General features: G+C 42.6%; 1 protein-coding gene across 5 annotated transcripts in view; it reads left to right on the top strand.

The window, feature by feature from the left end:
• The window catches only part of RGS12 (regulator of G protein signaling 12), a 319,733-nt gene that overhangs the window by 208,080 nt on the left and 90,532 nt on the right, over positions 1 to 21,121 (top strand). For all 5 annotated transcript variants that reach the window (XM_073610871.1, XM_073610869.1, XM_073610868.1 and 2 more), the window contains one exon: positions 6,565 to 6,586. In XM_073610871.1, coding sequence (XP_073466972.1) covers positions 6,565 to 6,586 — 22 coding nt within the window. The remainder of the gene's footprint in view (positions 1 to 6,564; positions 6,587 to 21,121) is intronic.

The raw sequence follows: 21,121 nt of genomic DNA, 5'->3' as shown, positions 1-21,121 counted from the left end.
CACACGTTGGCACTGATGGATAAGAATGATTGGCGCCTAAAGTTTTTCTGCACCTTACGGGGGACATTTGCACCAGTCGTGAAAGCAGATGGTGATTCCACTGTATGTAAGTTTGTTTTTCACCGGCGATAGGAGGACCATTTTGTGGCAAGTGGTCCACAGTGAGCAACAGATGTTGGTTGTCCTCAAAGTGTCGTCTTGGAAGTATTTTTCTTATCAGCTGCTGGCTGCATGTAAAGTTGTATTTGGACCTCGGTCTTTACCTACCAGTGTGAATCATCATCATTTGCTGTCTGGGATTTATTTGCTTTATTTACTACTGTAAACTGACTCATGCGTGAGAGTCTATGATTGCACCATCAGTCCTGTTCTGTTATGTAGACATGATCGTACAAGACAGAAATGTATGAATGAGCATATGTAGCCTTGTGGTGCAAGGTAGTATTTTATTAATTTACTTGTTAATGATTGTTTTTAATAATTGCAGTAGGATTGTAATCCTGAAAATGACTTGAATGGAAATCAATAAACGAAGATTTTAATACTTGGTCTTTATTATGGAAGACTGGGTTCCCAAATCTTCCAAAGGGAGATTCTTCTTTTTTCCTTTTTCTTTTCAGATTTTACAGAATTTGTTTGTATTTTGGCACGGAATGTGTGCCGAGTTGAAAGGTTTCCATAAGCCCGCCATAGACGGTTAGAGATTCGAACCATCTATGGGCAGGCTGCTTGTACCCCAGTCGATCCACCATTTGACTTGGGTACAACCAGCATGTCGTATTTTTCATGCGATTATCGCCAGCAACTATGACCGCTAGCATTAATCTCTCTGTCCTACCGGTTTCAGAAAAGAAAATCTCTCCATCTATGACCAGCTTTAGTCATCCCAATCTTTCTAAAATCAGCAGGTGGTAGTCCTTGGCTGTTTTTTTAAAATGACATTCTTTGACTCTGAATCGGCCAGAAACTTCCTGATAATTGAAAATGTAGTTTTTAGCACTCATTAAGACCCCTTTCACAGGGGCGCCTTCGTGTAACGGATTCCACTTGCTCAGCAGGGGATCGCCCTGCTGATCCCCATTGAGCAGGCAGATGACAGGTCTGTGTTCGCTCCTCTGTACAGAACGGACACGGTCCCGCTCTCCTTAATGGGGAAATCAGGATTGAAACTAACCGCGTGTCCGTTTTTCCATCCAATCTGCCGGGTGGATGGGAAAATAGGACCGTCATCTGTCTGTTCTTTTTGTGGGCAGGATCGGATGGCCGCGGGTGTCAGTGGAAATCTGCCGCTCTATAGGGAGACTGGAGGGTCCGATCGGGTCTGGCTGAAAAACTGACAGGCGGACCTGATTGGACAGCCCGTGTGAAAGGGCTCTACAGGATTTCTGTTCGCTTTTAAACCCAAAGACATAATCGCTAGATATCTGCTTCTCTATGCAAACCTGTGCCCAGTTAATGATTTCACAGGAATGTTGTCAGAGAATGGCACATTATCCAATTCCAAACTGGGAAGAGCAGAGAATTGATTGTTGATGTTTGCCTGCTGGTATTTGCGGAGATAGTGACACAATGAAATTGTAGTGCGGCTCTGATCCCGGAGACAAACATTGTCCTCACACTGTGGAATGTTTTCCTTCCATGCTGGAGTTCCTAATCTGGAAGGTAAACGTGTCCCAGAATAGCCCAATGCCACACTTCTTGTTTATGTGATAAGGGGCGAGGTTCCCATCAGAGTGTTTATAGTCTGAGATATCGAGAACATTTGTCATCCGCTGACAGCTCGGAACAACCTTGGAAGATGTAAACAGACTTCTAGACCCATAGACAAATGATTAGCCCTCAACTCTGTTTAGATTGTTTGACCATTCCTATTGCTGCTCAAAAAACAACCACTTGGCATGACAAAATGTTAATTTAAAGATCTGAGTAAGAATAAAGTGCTAGGAAGGTCCTGATCACAGAGCGTTTTACTGCACTGGAAGAACGCAGGTCACCGCTGGGACACACCGAGAATTGTTTTCTATTCATCCTATTCATACTGCAATGGACCATGGACGTCAGTAGTGTCCGCTCAGAAATTCCTTGAAGGTTCTCTTAAGGAAATGCTATTTGCCTGACTGTCTTTCTGATGTCCGCACCCGATCTCTGCATTCAGTGAAGTGATCTGCATATTCTGGGCCCATTATTCAGACTTCATTAAAGCTGGAGAAGCAGCATAATACCGAGTCTACCTGTATTATTGGACAGAGGTTTCTTCAACGGCAACATCCCCATCACAGAGAATTGTGGCTTCTTATTACATTGTCTACTCTTAAGTAATTCTGTATTTTACTTCAATCGTTTTACATGCCCACTTTTCTGTATTTTTGTTTATAGCGTTCTAGCTATAGATTTGTAGGTAATCCACTAGAGGGAGCTATCAGCGGCATCTCTATGCCAAGGCTTAAAGGAACATTTGCCATACAAAATCATTTATTGAATGCCTCAAAAAAGCTGGCCCTACACTGATCAAAATTCGGCTAGTTCATCAGGGACCTGCCAAATTTCAATCGACTGTCAGACAATTAAAATTTTCCCGATCTCATTCCACAACTGCGTGAAAAGATTTAGATGAGACTGTACACATCCAGGTGCACAATGGCATTGTTCCCTCTCAGGACTATATACGATTGGATATAATCAGGAGACTGATCAATACACCTGCAATTCATTACCAATATGGGAAAACCTATCCCAACTCCTCAAGTCAGAGATTTGTGCTGTGTAATAATTCTTTTTCTAATTATTTCTCATTATTATAGTTGAATATACCATTCCACAGATCTTTACACAGGGCATTGAGTCATTCACATCAGTCCCTGGCCCTGAATGACCATACAGTGTAATCTCTCTGCCATGTTATCTCTCACACATGCACTCTCTTGCTCATTACTTTCTTTTGTGCACTTCATTTCTCCCTATCTCTAGCACTCATCTCTCTCTCTCTCTCTCCCTCTCCCTCTCCCTCTCCCTCTCCCTCTCCCTCTCCCTCTCCCTCTCCCTCTCCCTCTCCCTCTCCCTCTCCCTCTCCCTCTCCCTCTCCCTCTCCCTCTCCCTCTCCCTCTCCCTCTCCCTCCCTCCTGCTCGCTCGTCCGCCTTCTCTTTCTGCCCCTTGCTCGCTCGTCCGCCTTCTCTTTCTGCCCCTTGCTCGCTCGTCCGCCTTCTCTTTCTGCCTCTTGCTCGCTCGTCCGCCTTCTCTTTCTGCCTCTTGCTCGCTCGTCCGCCTTCTCTTTCTGCCTCTTGCTCGCTCGTCCGCCTTCTCTTTCTGCCCCTTGCTCGCTCGTCCGCCTTCTCTTTCTGCCCCTTGCTCGCTCGTCCGCCTTCACTTATTGCCCCTTGCTCGCTCGTCCGCCTTCTCTTTCTGCCCCTCGTCCGCCTTCTCTTTCTGCCCCTCGTCCGCCTTCTCTTTCTGCCCCTCGTCCGCCTTCTCTTTCTGCCCCTCGTCCGCCTTCTCTTTCTGCCCCTCGCTCGCCTTCTCTTTCTGCCCCTTGCTCTCTCGCCTCCTCTCCCCTGCCCCCTCCCCCTCCCTTGCTTGCCGCCTCTTTTTCCCCTTCGCTTGCCTCCTCTGTCCTCCACTGAAGGGGGTGGGGGGTGGGCAGGCAGGCAATCAAACTAGCTAGGTTTTTGAGATATGGGAGGAAAATTATAGCATCCCGAGGTACTAAACTTCATGCAGGTATTGACTTTGGTGAGAATTAACTCGGGACCCAATGCTGCAAGAGAATATGCTGCAGCATACATACTACAAATAAGTCCCTGATACAATGCAGATCACGGTTTATCATACTATAGGATCGTATCATTGTGCAATTTTTTTTTTGCCCAGGACTGTAAAGCACATCTAAACGTTCCTTTGCCAACATTTACAGAAATTGCAGTTGGATATAAACTTTCTATTAATGAACAACTCAGTAATACACTAATAAAAATTCTGGTCAAGTCTGGCCCGAAAGACCTAGTAGTGTACCCCCGGGGCTCAGACTTCTTGCCTCATTAGGATAGGCTGCCAGGGGCATCTCACATTGGACACTTTGCCTTTCCCATGACAGTCTGGAGTCTTTGCTCTCTAGATGATTTAGTGAGGGACGAGTTAGAACTGAATATAAAAGCTTGACTACTGACTTTTACATAGTTGAAAAGAGAGCCATCATGTCCATTGTGTTCAACCAAAGTCTGAATTTCCATATTTTTAACAGTGCTGTTTAATCTGTGTGCATTTGGCAGAATATGTATGAAAGAATTTATGGGGCAAATCGTGGGATTGCACTCTGCACCCTTTACCTCCCCAAATCTCCAAACACACTCAACAAATAATGAACGCCACACTCAAATATTGGCATAAATTGGCCGCGGCACTTTTATTGGTTTCCAAACTCATTACTTTTCATAACCATATCACAATTCTAACTCCAATCAAATTATCATTCTCAAAATTGCTTAGCCTTAATAACTCAAGCAAATTATATTTCATCAACTTTGTAATAACCAGTCCCCCTTATATGTAAGGTGACATACCACATAAAGTGCACCCGGCGGGAGGGGGGATGGGAATCCTCTTCTTTAACCGGACCTTCAGCCTGTCGGCAAAACTCCTGGGACAGTGGGCCCTTTATATAATGAGCCCCACTGCTTCCAGAGAGTTCCATTAATTTCTCATTGGCCCATTCCTACCTACCCCAGGTGAGCAGGAAGTGCCAAACATCCCTTGATTAACCGCATGCCAACCAGCCGCCGCAGTTATACTGCGGCAAAATGGCTCAGCTGCGCGAATCGCCATCATGTTACGTCGGTAACATAGACGGCCACTAGGGGGCCCGTGCATGTCACCTGCACACCCACGGAGCCGATGCGCGTGCCTGGCGGTCGCGATCACCGCCGGGCTCCTGCGATCGCTCGGGGCACGCCGAGAACCGGGATCTGTGTGTGTAAACGAACAGTTTCCGGTTCTCTGAGGGGAGAACAGACAGCTCCTCTGTTCATACAAAGTATGAACAGATGATTTGTCCCCTCCCCCCTTCAGTTAGAGCACACAATAGGACACACTTAACCCCTTCACTGCCCCCTAGTGGTTAACCCCTTCACTGCCAGTGACATTTTTACAGTAATTGATGCAATTTTATAGCATTGATCGCTGTAAAAATGCCAGTGGCCCCAAAAATGTGTCAAAATAGTCCGGCATGTTGCAGTCCCGATAAAAATCGCAGATTGCTGCCATTAGTAGTAAAAAAAGAAAAATAATAAAAATACTATAAATCTATTCCCTGTTTTGTAGACGCTTTAACCTTTGCGCAAACCAATGAATACACGCTTATTGCGTTTTTTTTTTTTTTTTCAAAAAATATGTAGAAGAATACATATCGGCCTAAACTGAGGAAAAAAATGTTTTTATATATTTTTGGGGGATATTTATTATAGCAAAAAATATTGCATTTTTTGTGTTTTTTTTTCAAAATTGTCACTTTTTTGTTTATAGTGCAAAAAAATAAAAACCGCAGAGGCGACCAAATACCACCAAAAGAAAGCTCTATTTGTGGGGAAAAAAGGACGCCAATTTTGTTTGGGAGCAACGTCGCACAACCACGCAATTTTCAGTTAAAGCGACGCAGGGCCGAATCGCAAAAAGTGCTCTGGTCTTTGGCCAGCCAAATGGTCCGGGGCTGACGTGGTTAACCTGAATAATCTGACCATCCTAATCAGCTAACACCAAATCAGAGGCAACCCCATGCAGGTGCGCCCAAATAATTGTGCCCTCCTTTTACATGGAGGTGCCATTATTTGTTTAGAAAATGTGAAATTTTCACTTTAAGGCCCGTTACATAGGAACAGATTTGCCAAGAGCAACCAGACCAAACCAGACAGCAAGAAATCAGGGTTTATTTCATAAGCTGTTATGTAGAAGGCACTTTTTTTTTTTTTTTTTTTTTTTTTTTTGAGTACAGATGAGAGAAAAAAAAAAAAAAGAAAAAAAAGTTGGAGGTCATAAGAATCCTGTGAGATTCCTGTGGTCATGGAAGGCTCTGTGACCTCAGATATCCTCGCACCTTTCAAAGCAGGTAAATGACTCCCGTATCATGATTCAAGAGACGTAGTTGTATCATTTTTTGGTTTACTTGATCTTCTAAAAAGAATGTTCCCTCTTCAGCATATATGTCTATGCAAATGATGGTGGAGTATTTTTATCCCGATGCTGATTAGTGTTTTTATGCAAAACCAGCATATTATCATTTTTTTTTTTTTTAAACTATCTGCGTGTGACTGATGGGATTAAAATTCTGATTATCCAAGGAGGAGCTGCTGCGTTTTCTGGTGGGAGGGTGGAGCCAGCTGCACTTCGGATTGATATGTTTGGAAGAGCGCTTTCAGAATATTTTGTACATTCGGAGCTTGACAGATATTCCCGTTTTTTTTTGGGGTGGGGGGGGAGTTTTTTGTTTTTGTTTGTTTTTTTTTTTTAATTTATTAATTTTGAACTAGATATTGTAATGTTGTTTCTATACACTCATGTCTCTATCTTCTTTTCCGCAGGCTGCTACAGTCTCCGACGGAGGTAAGACCACTACTCCCTTATTTATACGTAGAAATGAAATTTGTGTGCCTTTTTTAAAAAATGTAATGTGCTTTTTTGGCTATTATTATTTTTTTTAAATTTTGCGTACTTCTTCCTTTTTTTTTTTTTTCTTTTTTTTTTTTTGTGCGTTTTGGTACATTCGATAGGACGGTTAATAAGCAATATTGGCTTTGTTTTTGTGTTTTGTTTTTTTTTTGTTTTTTTTTGTTTTTGTTTTGTTTTTTTTTTTGTTTTGTTTTGTTTTTTTTTTGTTTTGTTTTGGTACATTTGATAGGACGGGTAATAAGCAATATTGGCTTTGTTTTTGTGTTTTGTTTTTTTTTTTTTGTGTTATGGTACATTTGATAGGACGGGTAATAAGCAATATTGGCTTTGTTTAGTATTGTCCATTTTATGCCTCTGCCAACTTGGGTAGTGTTCTTTGTGCCCAGCGGGTGTGACAAAAGAGTTAATCGATATTATTTACTATGTCCTGAATTTCTCCATGTTTTGATTGGTTTTATCAGATTAGCAAAACAAGTTGGTACCATGTTAATTTTCTTGCCTACCTCATTTCATTTAGGTTTCTGCGGAGGGCTGATAGTTGCGTTGCACGCAGCTGTCACTGGTTAAAAGCTCTCCCGTAGTTTGCATAGGGCAAGTTGAAACGCGCTGTTCAGCAGGTGTTTGCTTAGTTACATGGGGATCCTTTACAGTGAAAGTTTGCATATTAATTCCCACAAAGAAACCTTGTGCCTTGTCTTTCATACCCTCTAGCAGGAGCGTCCACATGCAAGGACATGCGGCTCGTCAGACCTCATTGAGGGTGACTGGAACATCTTACATTGCTGTCTATTGTTTGGCGGTAATTGTTTGGCAGTAATCTGGTCTTTACAGCTGTGGGTGCTGTTTGCAGATGGATTAACCCAAAGAGTGCCGTCTTCTGCTCTTGTTTTGATGGCTCAAGGCATGGGTTCCCCAGTCTTTAGAGCCTAGCATAACAATGCAATATAGAGTGCAGGGTCTCAGAGCAACCAATTTTATTTGTTTGTACTTAAATTAGATCTCAGACCATTTCTGATTGGTTGCTGATTATTTCCCAAAACTGTCCATCGGTCCTACTAACTATGCTTATTTTTTTTAGTTTACTCCAATTTCAATTTACTTGTGCCTCTATGAGGTTATTGATGTTTCAGCAATACAAATTCACTACCAATGAGGACATGATGTATATTGTACTTTGCCCATTGCCTTATTTATTATGCTTGTAAGTGTAAAAGGATAATCTACCCAATACTTTGTTAATAATGCAGGTAGCTGTATGTAAGATGCCCAAATATAACTTTCTGTTTATCTGAACTCCAAGAATAAAAATATATTGTGGCTTATGAGTCCTTAAACACTTGACCTCCAGAAGATTTACCCCTCTTCCTGACGAGGCCATTTTTATTTTTTTTCGATACGGCACTGCGTTACTTTAACTGACAATTGCGCAGTCATGCACAGCTGTACTCAAAAAGTGTCGTCTTTTCCCCCCACAGAGATTTTTTGGTGGTATTTGTTTAGCTCTGCGTTTTTTGGTTGGTTGGGTTTTTTTTGTTTATAGCGAAAAAACAAACATTTTACCAAAAAAAAATTTTTTTTCTTTCTGCTATAAAACCCTATCCAGTAAAAAATTTGGGGGAAAAAAAATTTTTTTTCTTCATTAATTTAGTCCAATATATGTTCTGCTACATATTTTTGGGTAAAAAAAATCTCAATGAGTGTATATTGATTGGTGTGCACAAAAGTTTTTCTCTATTTATTTTTACTAGTAATGGCTTGTCAGAACAGCGATCTGCCTTGTTTACGTAGAGAGACTACCGTTCTGCCTCTGCTGGATGATCGGCAGGTGCCGACAGACATCGAGTCCACGGTACTCCCTGCTGGAATCCCGCTGTGTATGATCACAGCAGGAGCGAGCCCCCCCCCCCCCCGGCGTCTGTAATATATACTTGATCCAGCGCACAGCTGCTATCCTGTAGCAGTAAAACTGCTATGGGGCGGATGGCCACAAGTGGTTAAGCTGGCCATATTTTTTTTTTTTTTTCTCACCCAAGGGTGCTGCCCAAACATCCCCTCATCCCCTTCACCTGCTGGGATGTTGTGTTCTGACAGCGGGACTCTCTGCTGTCAGAATAGACTGATGGAGAGAGGTTTACAGGGGCAGCCACACATGGACGAAAATTCAGCTGGTCCCTGCTGCACCACCTGAATTTCCATCTTTCAATCCATCTATGGCCAGCTTTAGATGTGTAAGATGTGCCCTGCATCTATGGAGGAGCAGCATTGTCACTCAGCACAGAACTACACAACACGTCCCCTTCTCCACATCATAGGGAGAGGTGTTCTGTAGTACAAAGAGAGCAGAAACAATGCTGATAGAGTGCATAGGAAGTTATGAGCTTGCAAGACTTCTGGAGGTATCAGCAGGTTTTTGTTTGTAATTGTCAAACCGATATAGTGCTTTTCATTGAATATTTAAGTGACCAAAAGGTAGAGAGAATTTCATGGTTTGTGTTTTACATACAATTCAAGGCTGCTGGCACTATGATTTAAAGTGACTAAAATCCCTCAGTTTATCTAAGCACTTTCAGAGACTGGTTTAATCACTTAATGAGTATGTATCTTTATATTTTTATCCTTGCCTGTTCAGTTTTTAAAGGATCATTTCACCATTAAATGCAAAAAGATGTACTTTTTTTTTTTTTTTTTTTAAACTGGAGCCTGTAAAGCAGGGGTAGGCAACCTTTTGAGAGATGGAGATCGACCTGGGCAACATGGACATCAAAGATCACTGGGGTACGGCGCCCTTTAAAAAAAAAAAAAAAGGCAGCATAAAGAAAGCTTAGAAAAATCCAATAAAACTGTTACTGTAGAAATATAAACATGTCTGGGGAGTAATTGGTTATTCCACAAGTCTGATGCCGAAGTCCACTATAAGGCAGAACATCTGGTACTGCAGGCTGATTTGTTTGACTAGTTTCAGGGCCTGGCTATCTGCTCTGATTTCTGACTAGTGTCGGTAGGAGGTAGGGCAGTGCCCAGGAGTCAGAAGGAGGTAGGGCAGTGCCCAGGGGTCAGAAGGAGGTAGGGCAGTGCCCGGGGATCAGTAGGAGGTAGGGCAGTGCCCAGGGGTCAGTAGGAGGTAGGGCAGTGCCCAGGGGTCAGTAGGAGGTAGAGCAGTGTGTAGAGGTTTAGCAGTATGAAAAGCAGTGTATAAGGCAGTGATGGCGAACCTTGGCACCCCAGATTTTTTGGAACTACATTTCCATGATGCTCATGCAATCTGCAGTGTAGTTGAGCATCATGGGAAATGTAGTTTCAAAGCATCTGGGGTGCCAAGGTTCGCCATCACTGGTATAGGGAATGGATCAACAGAGCAGCGAACAGGGTGAGGTCAGAAGGACACGATACTAGGGGATCAGGAGGGCTGGGGTGTCAGGAGGGCAGGGTATTAGAGAGTATGGTATCGGGTACCATATTCTAGTACTGTAGGGTCAGGAGAGTGCAGAAGTTGTTACGAGATGCAGAGTAGCGCAGGGAAACGGCATGTTCTGGCACCAATCCCTGCCAGTCCTCCACTCTCGTCCATCCCACAAGCACCTTGGATGGATCGTAGAGGAGGCGAGGCAGTGGGGATGAGCTCTGGCGCATTCGTACAAGAGCCGGAACCCACCCGAGCTATTCCAAAGGTTTTTCCCCGCCCCTAGCTAATCGTATGCAGGGGCAGGTGCTGCCCCGCAGTCCAGGATTGGCCAGTTGTGCACCCGTGCTGCTCTGTAAGTGCTGGGTCGGCAAGGCAGGGATGTCTTCGCGAGCTACCTAACACCTGCTGGTGGTCGTCAGGTTGACGACCCCCGCTGTAAAGCATTGCACCCAGATTGTGGGTGCAATCCAGGATCCTGTAGACTCTCTGTACGCGGTCTGCCCATACCTCCAATACAGGCAGGTAGTTACTGAATTGCAGGAAGAATCAATGGGCTACAAGAGTGCTCATCAGCGTTCTCACAGACCATTGAGAACTACAAGCTGTCGGCCACAATGGCTGGTGGTACTTGTAGTTCATTTACTCTGTGAATGAAATGATGCGGCCATGTGGGTGGAGCCCTGCACTGCCATACTGTTTTTAAATTGTGAGAGTGGATGCTGGAAGAAGCGGTGTCATTCATTCATGGAGATCCACAATTCATGTATTCCATGATGGCAGATGGACTTTTAGTTTAAATGCAACACAATTGTAGTCATCTCTTCCTCCAGCTCTCTAGATGAAAGCCTGTACAGAGGTGTGTGTGTGTGTGTGTGTGTGTGTGTGTGTGTAATATAATATATAATATCTTTTTTTTTTTTTTTTTTTTTTTTTTTTTTTTAGGTCAGACCACCCTTTTAGTGAGATTTCAGATTTGGAAAACTGTAATTGCACCCTAGCTTCTTAGACTCTCTGATCCCAAGAGCATAATCTCGGCATCTGAATTCCCAGCTCCACCCATTTGTTCTCTTTATAGGAGGCTCCATTTACACTTGTAGGACTCCAAAGTTGCGCTGACTTTGACACAACTTTGGATGGGTACAACTTTGGTTTTGACCAGTGATAATGGACAACTGTTGAATTGTATAACATTCAGGTACAACTTTCATGCAACTTTTGAGGGTTAACATTGAAGTCTGTGGCCCTCAAGTTGCATGAAAGTCAGACCAAAGTAGTGCATGAACTATTTTGATGTCGCTGCAACTTTAAGTCGCACATATATGAATGGTTATCATTGGACGATGTGGGGAACAACTTGTCATGCAACTTTGATGTCCAAAGTTGCATGACAAGTTGTACAAGTGTGAATGGGGCCTTAAAGCTGATCCCCAGGTATGGTTTGTGTGGGTCCAGCTTGGATTTATCTAACTATACTTATTCCATATCTGCGGGACTGAGAGTCACTGTAGTAGCCACCACTACTACAGTGATCGCCACGGTCTTTGGGTCCTGTTCCATGCTGTATACTAAACACAGGGATTTGCTTGCTCAGCATGGAGGCCATTAAAAGAATATCTTGCGTTTTTTTCCTAATAAGTGCAAAACGTTCTGTGATTGGACAGGGCGGAGATTGTGACTTCATCAGCTTTCCCTCCTCACTTCGTCAAATCTGAGCAGGCTTTGTGATGGTACTTCGCTATACAAACCATAGATGGCGATCGCCTTTCACCTGACCATACACATCAGCCAAACAGTGGCTGCATGTAATCAGTTGCATCCACTGTTCAGCTATTCTGACAGCCACAGGGGACGGCTATCCGAAAACAATAGCCAATTGCTGCTCAGCAACTGCTGTCAAGTTGTTTCTCTGTGGAGAGTTTTTCTGGTTCAAATATAGATCAAAAAAGTCATTGTGTATTTTTAAAGCTGCTTTTATGACTTTTTTTTTTTTTTTTTTGGCTTTTAATTTTTATTTTTTTTTAGCAATAATTAAAGTTCTCTTTTTGGACCCTTTCATCACTGGCACTTCTACGGTTTGATGATACAAAAGCTGGCAGGGGAGATTCTTCCATCAGGATGAGGGGAATCAATGAGCCTGAACAAGACTGATTTTACTCTGCATGACCGGCTGAACTCTTCTTTTTGGATTTTCTTATTGGGCAATAGAACATCGTTCTCCATAGAAGCATGACTGATTGGGACTTGCTAACGTGGAGGTTTTCTAGCAAATTAAAAAGTCTTGCTGGGTGATAATGAGTACATCTGCCTTCTGAGGATCTTGCTAGTGATTTAATGCGGTTCATGACCATTACTGGGTCATTTCTGAATAATCAAACTTGGGATCGTCCATCACTTAGAGCTGTCTGTTGTCAACCTTCTCTATATTAACCAGTCTGATATCAATTAAAGTGTTACTAAACCCACAACCATAAAATCAGTCTGTATATGCAGTAAAGCATGCTTGTTATACTCATTGTGGAACCTAAGGGGTTAATCCTCTGCATTGTGTAAAAAAGGCTGTTTGATCCTGTCTTCTCTGATCCTCCCCTTTTACTGTCCCCAATCCATCTGCTGATATTACAGAGCACATGCTCAGTTTGGTGTGTTTTGCAAGAATGTTTGTTAGTTTTTTTTTTTTTTTTGTTTTTTTTTTTTTTGGGGAGGGTGCATGTGATCAGCACAGGGCCAATCGGCACTGTCCAGACGGGGTCGGGTCTTACAGCCTTATTGGACAGTCAGAGGAGAATGAAAACTCCTACAAGCCACAAGACTTCTATATACTGCGGATGAGGAGCAGTTTATATTTCCTAAAATGTCCATGTTCTGTGTACTGTGGGAGACCAACTATAGTGAATGCAGAGTCCTGGGTTTAGTAACATGCTGCAACCTAAAGCAACCTTTTGCCTTTATGTGTAATGACTGGTGGAAATAAAATGTAGTGATAACACAAATACATTAGATATTTGCTTTCTTTCAAAGATGCACAGACCATAAATGATAAATGCATACAACCCTTTTTTTATATTTTTTTTTGTTCCCACTTTTCATATCAGCTGCAGTGTTTTTTTTTTTTTTTTTTTTTTTTCTAATGATTTGGAGATAATGTCACATAAATTTACTCAAAAATATAAGTACTTGCAGATGTGCGCAACCCTGCACATGAAATTGGTAATTTATACATTTTATGGGTTGTTCCATGATTGCATTTACACTTCTTTTTTTTTTTTTTTTTTTTTTTTCCCCCTTTCATAATCAGCTTTAATTAGCATTTCTTCAAAATTAAGGCTGGAGAACTAGCTGATCTTTTTTGATAGAATTTGGAAATTGGCGGTGATTTCAGAGCAGTATAGACATCTGTTTAATAGCACATATTCACAGCTCAAACGCATTTGGATGGTAGTCCCGGTGCTGAGGCAGGATATAAAAAAAGGTCAACTCGTTTTTTTACTTTTTTTTTTTTTTTTTTGCTTTGTTTACCCGCCTTTCTTTTTGTTAAAGGATAAGTTCAAGATTTAAAAATGTGCACACTTTTTTTTTTTTTTTTCTTTTTCCTTTTCTAACGAGCCTGCAGAGCATTGTACCCATGATCAGTGGATCGCATTGCCTGAGTGCAATGTCCAGCTCCTGCAGACTCTCAGGAAAGCTATCTGCTAGTATCTGGTACGGGCAGGCAGTTACCTTTTATGCCCTATACACACGATCCGAAAATCGTACGAATCAAAAAATGCCACATTCGAATCGATCGTACGTTAATGGGAACGTTGGTACAGAGCTTTCGAGAGCCGATCAGGACAGTCCATCCAATATTATTCTATCGGACATGCACGAAAACTTTTTTTCGTACGATTTTCGTTTAATCAGTACACCTATCGTTCGAAAATGCAATACAAATGCATTACAACACATGACATCACTTCTGAATTTTTATGCTGTCGTATGGGAATTTTTGGGACTTTAGTAAACTCAACAGATTCGACGTGAGATTAGCATGCAAAAAAAATGGACGATCACTCGTCCGATAATCGGATCATGTGTACCGGGCATAAGGGTGAGAAGATCAACGGGCTTTAAGGACACTCATCAGTCCCCTTGCAGCTCCATGGAAAACTACAAGCTGTTAGCTGCAATGGGCGGTGGCACTTGTAAGCATTAATTAACAGAAAACTGTGAACAAATAACGAGCCCCGCACAGGCCGTGTTTTTCAAATGCTGAGAGCATGGAATAGGGGGGTTAGATATGGTGGTGGTGGGGGGGGGAGCTGCAGATGCTGGAACATGTTGCACAAGTGAACTTATCCTTTAAAGTGAACCTGTCGTTACTAACCGTTTCTTGTATGCAGCAAATGTTTAACCACTTTTCTACCACTGCACATTTTTTCAACGGCAGATCGGCTGCCTTTTTTTTTACCCAGCGTTCTTTAGGAACGGCACTAGAAAAAATGGCTTTCAGGCACCTGATCCACCTGGGTACTGCTGTGTGCCGAGCGGTCATTAGACAGCTCGGTACACATGGGCACTGTACCAAGCTAATCCAAGGGGCTGGGTACAATGTGATCGCAGTGATTGGTCATCACAATGACCGCGCAATTGTCAGTTAAAGAGACGCAGATCTGTATTGCAAAAAATGGCCTGGTCATTAAGTTGGTAAATCTTTCGGGGCTGAAGTGGTTAAGCCACTCCCATCACTATTTTTCCCTCTCCATGGTTGTAACCCCTCCCCCTCTGCACATGCTTGTTGAGAATCACAAATTCTGAGTATTAAAGGAAGAACCAAGATAACATTTCCACCTTCTGAAATAAGTTGGAAATGGCATCCTTTCATATTTCTTTCCTTACAGATTCCTTCAAATCTAAAGTCTAAAAAGAGACGGCAGTTTTTCTATTCTGATCCAAGCCCTCGCTTGGTAGCCATCAACCACATTGCTGCTCTTTGAACAAGGTTACTATTGTCCTTCGGTGAACGGCTCTGTTCTCTTGATGTTCCACGAAATGTAATAACCAATAAAGAATTCCTGGAACATGAAAGTTCAGAAAACAGTCAGGATTTTTTTTTTAAACAATAATTGGTGCCTGAATGAAAGTGCTTGTGCAATGAGAACAAAAACGTATTTTTTTTTTTGTAAGTTAAGACGGTCTTTTAATGAGCACCTCTTACAGCTAGATAGGAGAGGTGGCCATTGTCTTGGCCATGCCACCATTAATGGCATTTAAACCCATCACTAAGGAGAAATAAACCTAATACTAAACCACCTTGGTTAGATAATCCATTGAGAGCATTACTTATTGTTTAGTTCAGACTTTCCATTTGTACTGTTTGTCATCTCCCCCCTCGCCCCCCAACCCTCAGGTTCTCCGACTTAGACTTTGGTTCTGTCTTGTTCCTAACCCAGCTTCCCATTTTCGGGAATACAGCACTGGTTCTACCTAATTCTGACACAATGAAAACAAATGATTACACAGAACAAACATTTAGGGCTCTATCACACCTATTCATACCTGCGTTGCCTCACTGTACTACAATATTCGGTGTATTTGCTTTGCCATTCGTATTCATTGGACCCCCATTGAAATACATGAAGTGGACAAAGGTACTTGTCTCTCAAAAATTCATTATAAAAGAAAATGAGGCAAGTACATTTTCTGAGAAACAAAAACGGCCTACACACCAAGAGGTAAAGGCCCCAAATCTTTTACTGAGGTCTTAATTGCAAAAACAGCAGATTCAGCCCACAGAAGACCTCAAAACCATTATTTTGGAGATGCTAGGCACCTTTCTCTAAGTAACAAAGTACATTTTCTGGCCATAGACATGCAATGAGGGGCCCACTGGGCTTTTCCTAAAGCATCTTCCAGGACAGCTATATGAGGTGATCGACTCCGCCCTCTATAGGAAGCACAATACCAAAACCAGTTAAAAGGTCCCTCCCACGCCTTCACTCTCCATTGTTGTGATTCTGACCCTCCAGTTACGGCACACTGTTCTTGTTTGGTATTTTTTGTCCTAGTTGGGTAATTGTGGTTACCTGCCTCTTTTTCAGGTGGACTGACCTGCCTGTCAATAAGGTTTCAGTGCAAACTGTTGGCACTAAATATAAATCTTGTATAATTATAATAACTACTTGAGAGCTTCCCTATCTTGTTGCCTGGACTTCGGCCCCTTTCTTAAAGGAGTTGTAAAGTCCTCTTCTTTTTTTTTTTTTCTTTTTTTTAAATAATCATGTTCTACTTGCTCTGTTGCAGTGGATTTGCACAGAGCTGCCCAGATCCTCCTCTTCTCGGGTCCCTCTTCGCTGCTCCTGGCCCCTCCCTCCTGTCAAGTACCCCCACAGCAAGCAGCTTGCTATGGGGGCACCCGAGCCGCTTCGCTTACATTCAGACACGGAGCCCCAACCCGACCCCCACCACGTCTCTCCCCTGATTGGCTAACTGACTTTGACGCCGCAGGATTCCCTGCTGTGTCTCATCCAATGAGGAGGAGAGTCCTGGACAGCTTAGACACTCGTGGACATCGTTGGAGAGAGATTGGGCTCAGGGTAAGTATTAGGTGGTGTTGGTGGGGCTACTACACACAGATGTTTTTTCATCTTAATGCATAGAATGCATTAAGAAAAAAACTACTGCCTTTACAACTCCTTTAAGCCTCATACACATGAGAATATCGGACGAATGATCGTCCCTTTTTTTTTTTTTTTTTTTTTTTTGCGTGCTGGTCTCATAACGAGAATGAAGGTTACTCAACTTAAGAAAAAAAATTCTCGTCCAACAGAATACAGCTTCGGAAATGATGTGATGTATGCTTTCTTTTCAGAGCATGCGTTGTCTTGTTTTTCCGATTTTTATTATTTATTTCATTTTCCAGACGAAAACTGAATAAATGAAAATCGTATGATCTGGTATTGTGGAAGAGAAAAATTTTCCCTTTGGATAATTTCAGACAAACTGTTGTGATCAGGTCTTGAAAGCTGCGTTCTAACGATCAGATTATCATACGATCGATTCAAAAGCGTTATTTTTCATCCGATTTTCTGATCGTGTGTACTAGGCTTTTCTGTGGATTGACTCCAAAAGCCTCTTGGTCTCTCCCAGGGGTGTCTCGGGATGTGTGTGGGCTGCTGTGGAGTCATCCAAGGATGGTGCCTTTTGGGGGGGGTGAAGACACCATTTCTGTGGGCACATTCTGGTGTAAGTAGACCGCCATAATTTCTGCACACCTAGAATAGTTTTGCTTTTTTCTTCAAAGTATTTTTAATTAAATTTTTAAGTTGGGGCGCAGTTTAGAAGCGACCTCGTTTTTGTTGTCTTTTGCAAAAATTCAGCTATTCTCTTTTTGATTTCAATGCAGAATGAAAGGGAAAAATCTTATCAGCTAATATGAGCAATAAAGCTTATTTGTCTTCATTACAGTATCATGCATGAGGAGGCCCTTGGTGTATAGTAGAGTTGCTCACATACCTAGGCCAATCATTAGGACCATCTAGTCCTAGTCTACTTTGCTTGTGACTGTTTGGATTCTGTTTGGATATCATTGTGCTTCGGACACGAATGTGATAAATCTACTTTGTGGAGTTTTGAGAGTTTGTAGTGTTTTCTTTTTCTGATTTACTGAAGATTCCTCGATACTGTCATTTAAAAATAGGGCATGGTTTTCCTGCTAATTCATGGCTGGGAATATCAACTGTGTATTAGAGAGATTACATTTCATGGTAGACAACTGTGCTTGGCATCTGTCCAGGTTCAGAGCTTCACTGGAAGTTTTGGCTAAATTAAACCATGTTTTCCATTTTTGGAAGTTGCCTTCTACTGCACACGTATGTCCAGAGGGGGTAGGGGTTAATGAATGGGGAAAAAGCCTGGCTGATACACCATTGTTTGCGAGTGCTGATCGGATGCCTATCATGTTTTTCTGGCATGCCCGTTCTACAAAAACCAGACGTTTGGCTAGCTTCTGTCGGACAGGCTGCTGTACACATGTACTGAATGTTGGCCGGTTTCAGCTGAACCAGCTGATATTTGGCCCGTGTGTACCAGGCTTTAGGTGTGCTGGAGCCAGAGGTCTCAAGAGGGGGTAAGATCTGATTATTTTTTAATGGCCTCCTAGATGAGCAAAATATGGGTCTACTGCAGGTTAGGGCAGCATGGACCCCCACATTTCTCTATCAAATCCAGTACCTGGGACAAACTGGTCTCCTCTGCCTATGGTGGTATTTATATGTGAAATATATTGCCATTTTCTGTGTGCAGAGCTTTTTCCTAGAAATAAATAGAAAACTGCAAATCCTGCATCCCCATTATCTCTATTATACTGCAGTCTGATCTTTGATATCCTGCAATGAAATAGAGGCACATTGTATCATTCTCCTGCTGTTAAATGTGCCAATAAATCCTGAGAGTTAATCTTCCTTGGAGAGTCTTGGATGTACCGTGTGCTGCCTTCTACTTACCTTGTTTATTTGATAGCTCAGAGATGAGTTTGTCCTTGACAGCACTTGGTTATCCTGTGGTAGATGGGGTATAATCTTTTTGCAAAAACCCTATAGTGGCAGCTGGCATCCTGTCCTTTTGCTGAAGATCGCTGTGGTAGGGAAAAACGTCAATGGAAAAGTAATTTCTTAACCCTATTTTATAACAACAAATTATATTGGACACTGTGCTTATTTCAGCTTAAGATTTCAACAAAAATTGGCCATAACTACATCATGTGATGGGTGTTTAATGCGGACCTTGCACTGCAGTGCTTTTTTTCACGCCCCCATCACGCAGCACTTAAAGCGGAACTTTACACTAAAGGGGAAGTTCCACTTTATGCCTTCCTCCCCCCCGCCTATTTTATTTTTGCAACTTTTTTGGGGGAGGGGGAGCGGATACCTGGATTTGACAGGTACCCGTTCCCACTTGTCTGATCGCCGTGGGTCCATTAAAACTTTTCCAATAGGGTGGAGATGGATTAGAACACCTATTAGCTTTTTATTGTTGTCTATGCCCTTGTTTCACTCTCCTGTTTTTACCATTATTGAAAGTAGAAGAAAATCTCACATTTTGGGTTGTCCCCAGAAAAGTAAGGCCCCTTTCACACTGGGGCGGTAGGGGGCGTCGGCAGTAAAACAGCGCTATATTAACGCTGTTTTACCGCGGTTTTCGTCCGCTAGCGATGCGGTTTTAACCCCCCGCTGGCGGCCGAAAAAGGGTTAAAACCCCTCGTATAGCGCGGCTATAGCCGCGGTATTACCGCGGTATAGCCGCGCTGTCCCATTGATTTCAATGGGCAGGAGCGGTGAATACACCGCTCCTTCACCGCTCCAAAGAAGTGGCTGACAGGAGTTTTTTTCTTCTCCTGCCAGTGCACCGCTTCAGTGTGAAAGCCCTCGGGCTTTCACACTGAACAAACAGCGGAGGCTGTTTAGGGGCGGTTTACAGGCGCTATATTTAGCGCAATAACGCCTGCAAACCGCCCCAGTGTGAAAGGGGTCTAAGGGAAATCTATTTCTATTTCTAGTGACCTGAAGGGCCCCAAAGGATTCCCATAATTTGCAGGGATTTCCTCTCACTTCCTGCTATGGAACAGGAAGGGAAGGTGAATTTCCCTATTGGGACACTGTTGGCCAAAAAAACAAACAATGATGGGGGTTATAATCCTCACTTGCGCTTTCCAAAATGGGAAAAAAAAACAAACAATAGTACTGCAGAACTAACTCAAATATGTGCTCACCAATAAATATGCTGTACCTTCTCATAAATGCATACAAATATGTGGGCCCACCAAAGCATTCTTGCTGCGCATCCACCGAACGTGTAAAGGTGGTCATAGACAGAGTGATTTTCTTTCCTGCAACCATGGGTTGCAGGAAAGAAAATTGCTTGATTCCTCCATCACAGTTGGTATTGAGGGGGGGGGGGAATTCCCTCCAATGGAGCCATTGTTTTCTCCTTGCAGGGAGGACGTCCCCACCAGAAGAACACTGTGATTACTGCTAGCAGCTAAAATGGCCACCAGCAATAATTGCATGTAAAATGGCACACACTGGTTGTAACAAAGTTGATCGATTCAGTAAACTTGGGTACATTCAGACTCCCCATAATTGGTAGCCTGGCAGCATCACTAAGGATTTCTCCCTGTGTTTGAACATTCAAACCCTCTGCAATTACTTTTTCTTTGGACTGTTAAGCCGGCCATAGATGTGTAGTATTTCAAATAAAAACTCTTATGCCCCGTACACACGATCAGACTTTCCAACGGGAAATGTTGGATGTGAGCTTGTTGGCTGAAAGTCCGACCGCGTTGGCTAGCAGGTTCTCAAATTTTCCACCAACAAAACTTTGTTGTCGGACCGATTTCCGATCGCGTGTACACAAGTCCGTTGCACAAAAGTTCACGCATGATCAGAATCAAGTACGAGCCAGAAGCACTCTGTCTTCTAAAACTAGCGTTCCTAGTGGAGATATCACGTGACCATTGAACTTCCTTTTCTCGGCTTGCCGTACGTCTTGTAGGTCGCTACGTTCGTAATTGTTGGCCAACATTTGTGTGACCGTGTGTATGCAAGACAAGTTGGAGCCAACATCCTTCGAACAAAATTTCACGGTTTTGTTGTTGGAAAATCCAATCGAGTGTACGGGGCATTAGGAAAAAAGTTTCTAAGAAAGCTTGTTTGCTTTTCTAATTATTAGTGGGGTCAAATCGATGTTTGTTTTTGACCATAGTGAGGGGGAAATTCGAAGGAGCAAACTGGAAATTTTTTTCTAAAAAGAATGAATTTCTCAGTTTGTGGTTTTTGTGTGGTAAAGTCCAATAATTTTAAAATGGATGTTAAAAGCAAACCATCTTTCAAACCACAAACAAATGTTCCGAGAATGTTCTGAGAATTTTCGTACAAATTTTCTTACTTTTTTTTTTTATCCTTAAGACATTTTTTTTAAAAATTCTGTCCATCTATGACCAGCTTTAGCTACACTCTCCTGACTGCTTAGTCCCCACTTCTCTCTACTGCTTGGAGGGCAGAAGCCACCCAGGAGCTGCTGTCAATCACAAT

The sequence above is a fragment of the Aquarana catesbeiana genome, linkage group LG01 (genome assembly GCF_042186555.1).
Source record: "Aquarana catesbeiana isolate 2022-GZ linkage group LG01, ASM4218655v1, whole genome shotgun sequence".
Classification (NCBI taxonomy): domain Eukaryota; kingdom Metazoa; phylum Chordata; class Amphibia; order Anura; family Ranidae; genus Aquarana; species Aquarana catesbeiana.
Note: the sequence above shows the minus strand (reverse complement) of the source record. Positions and strands in the feature narration are given on the sequence as shown.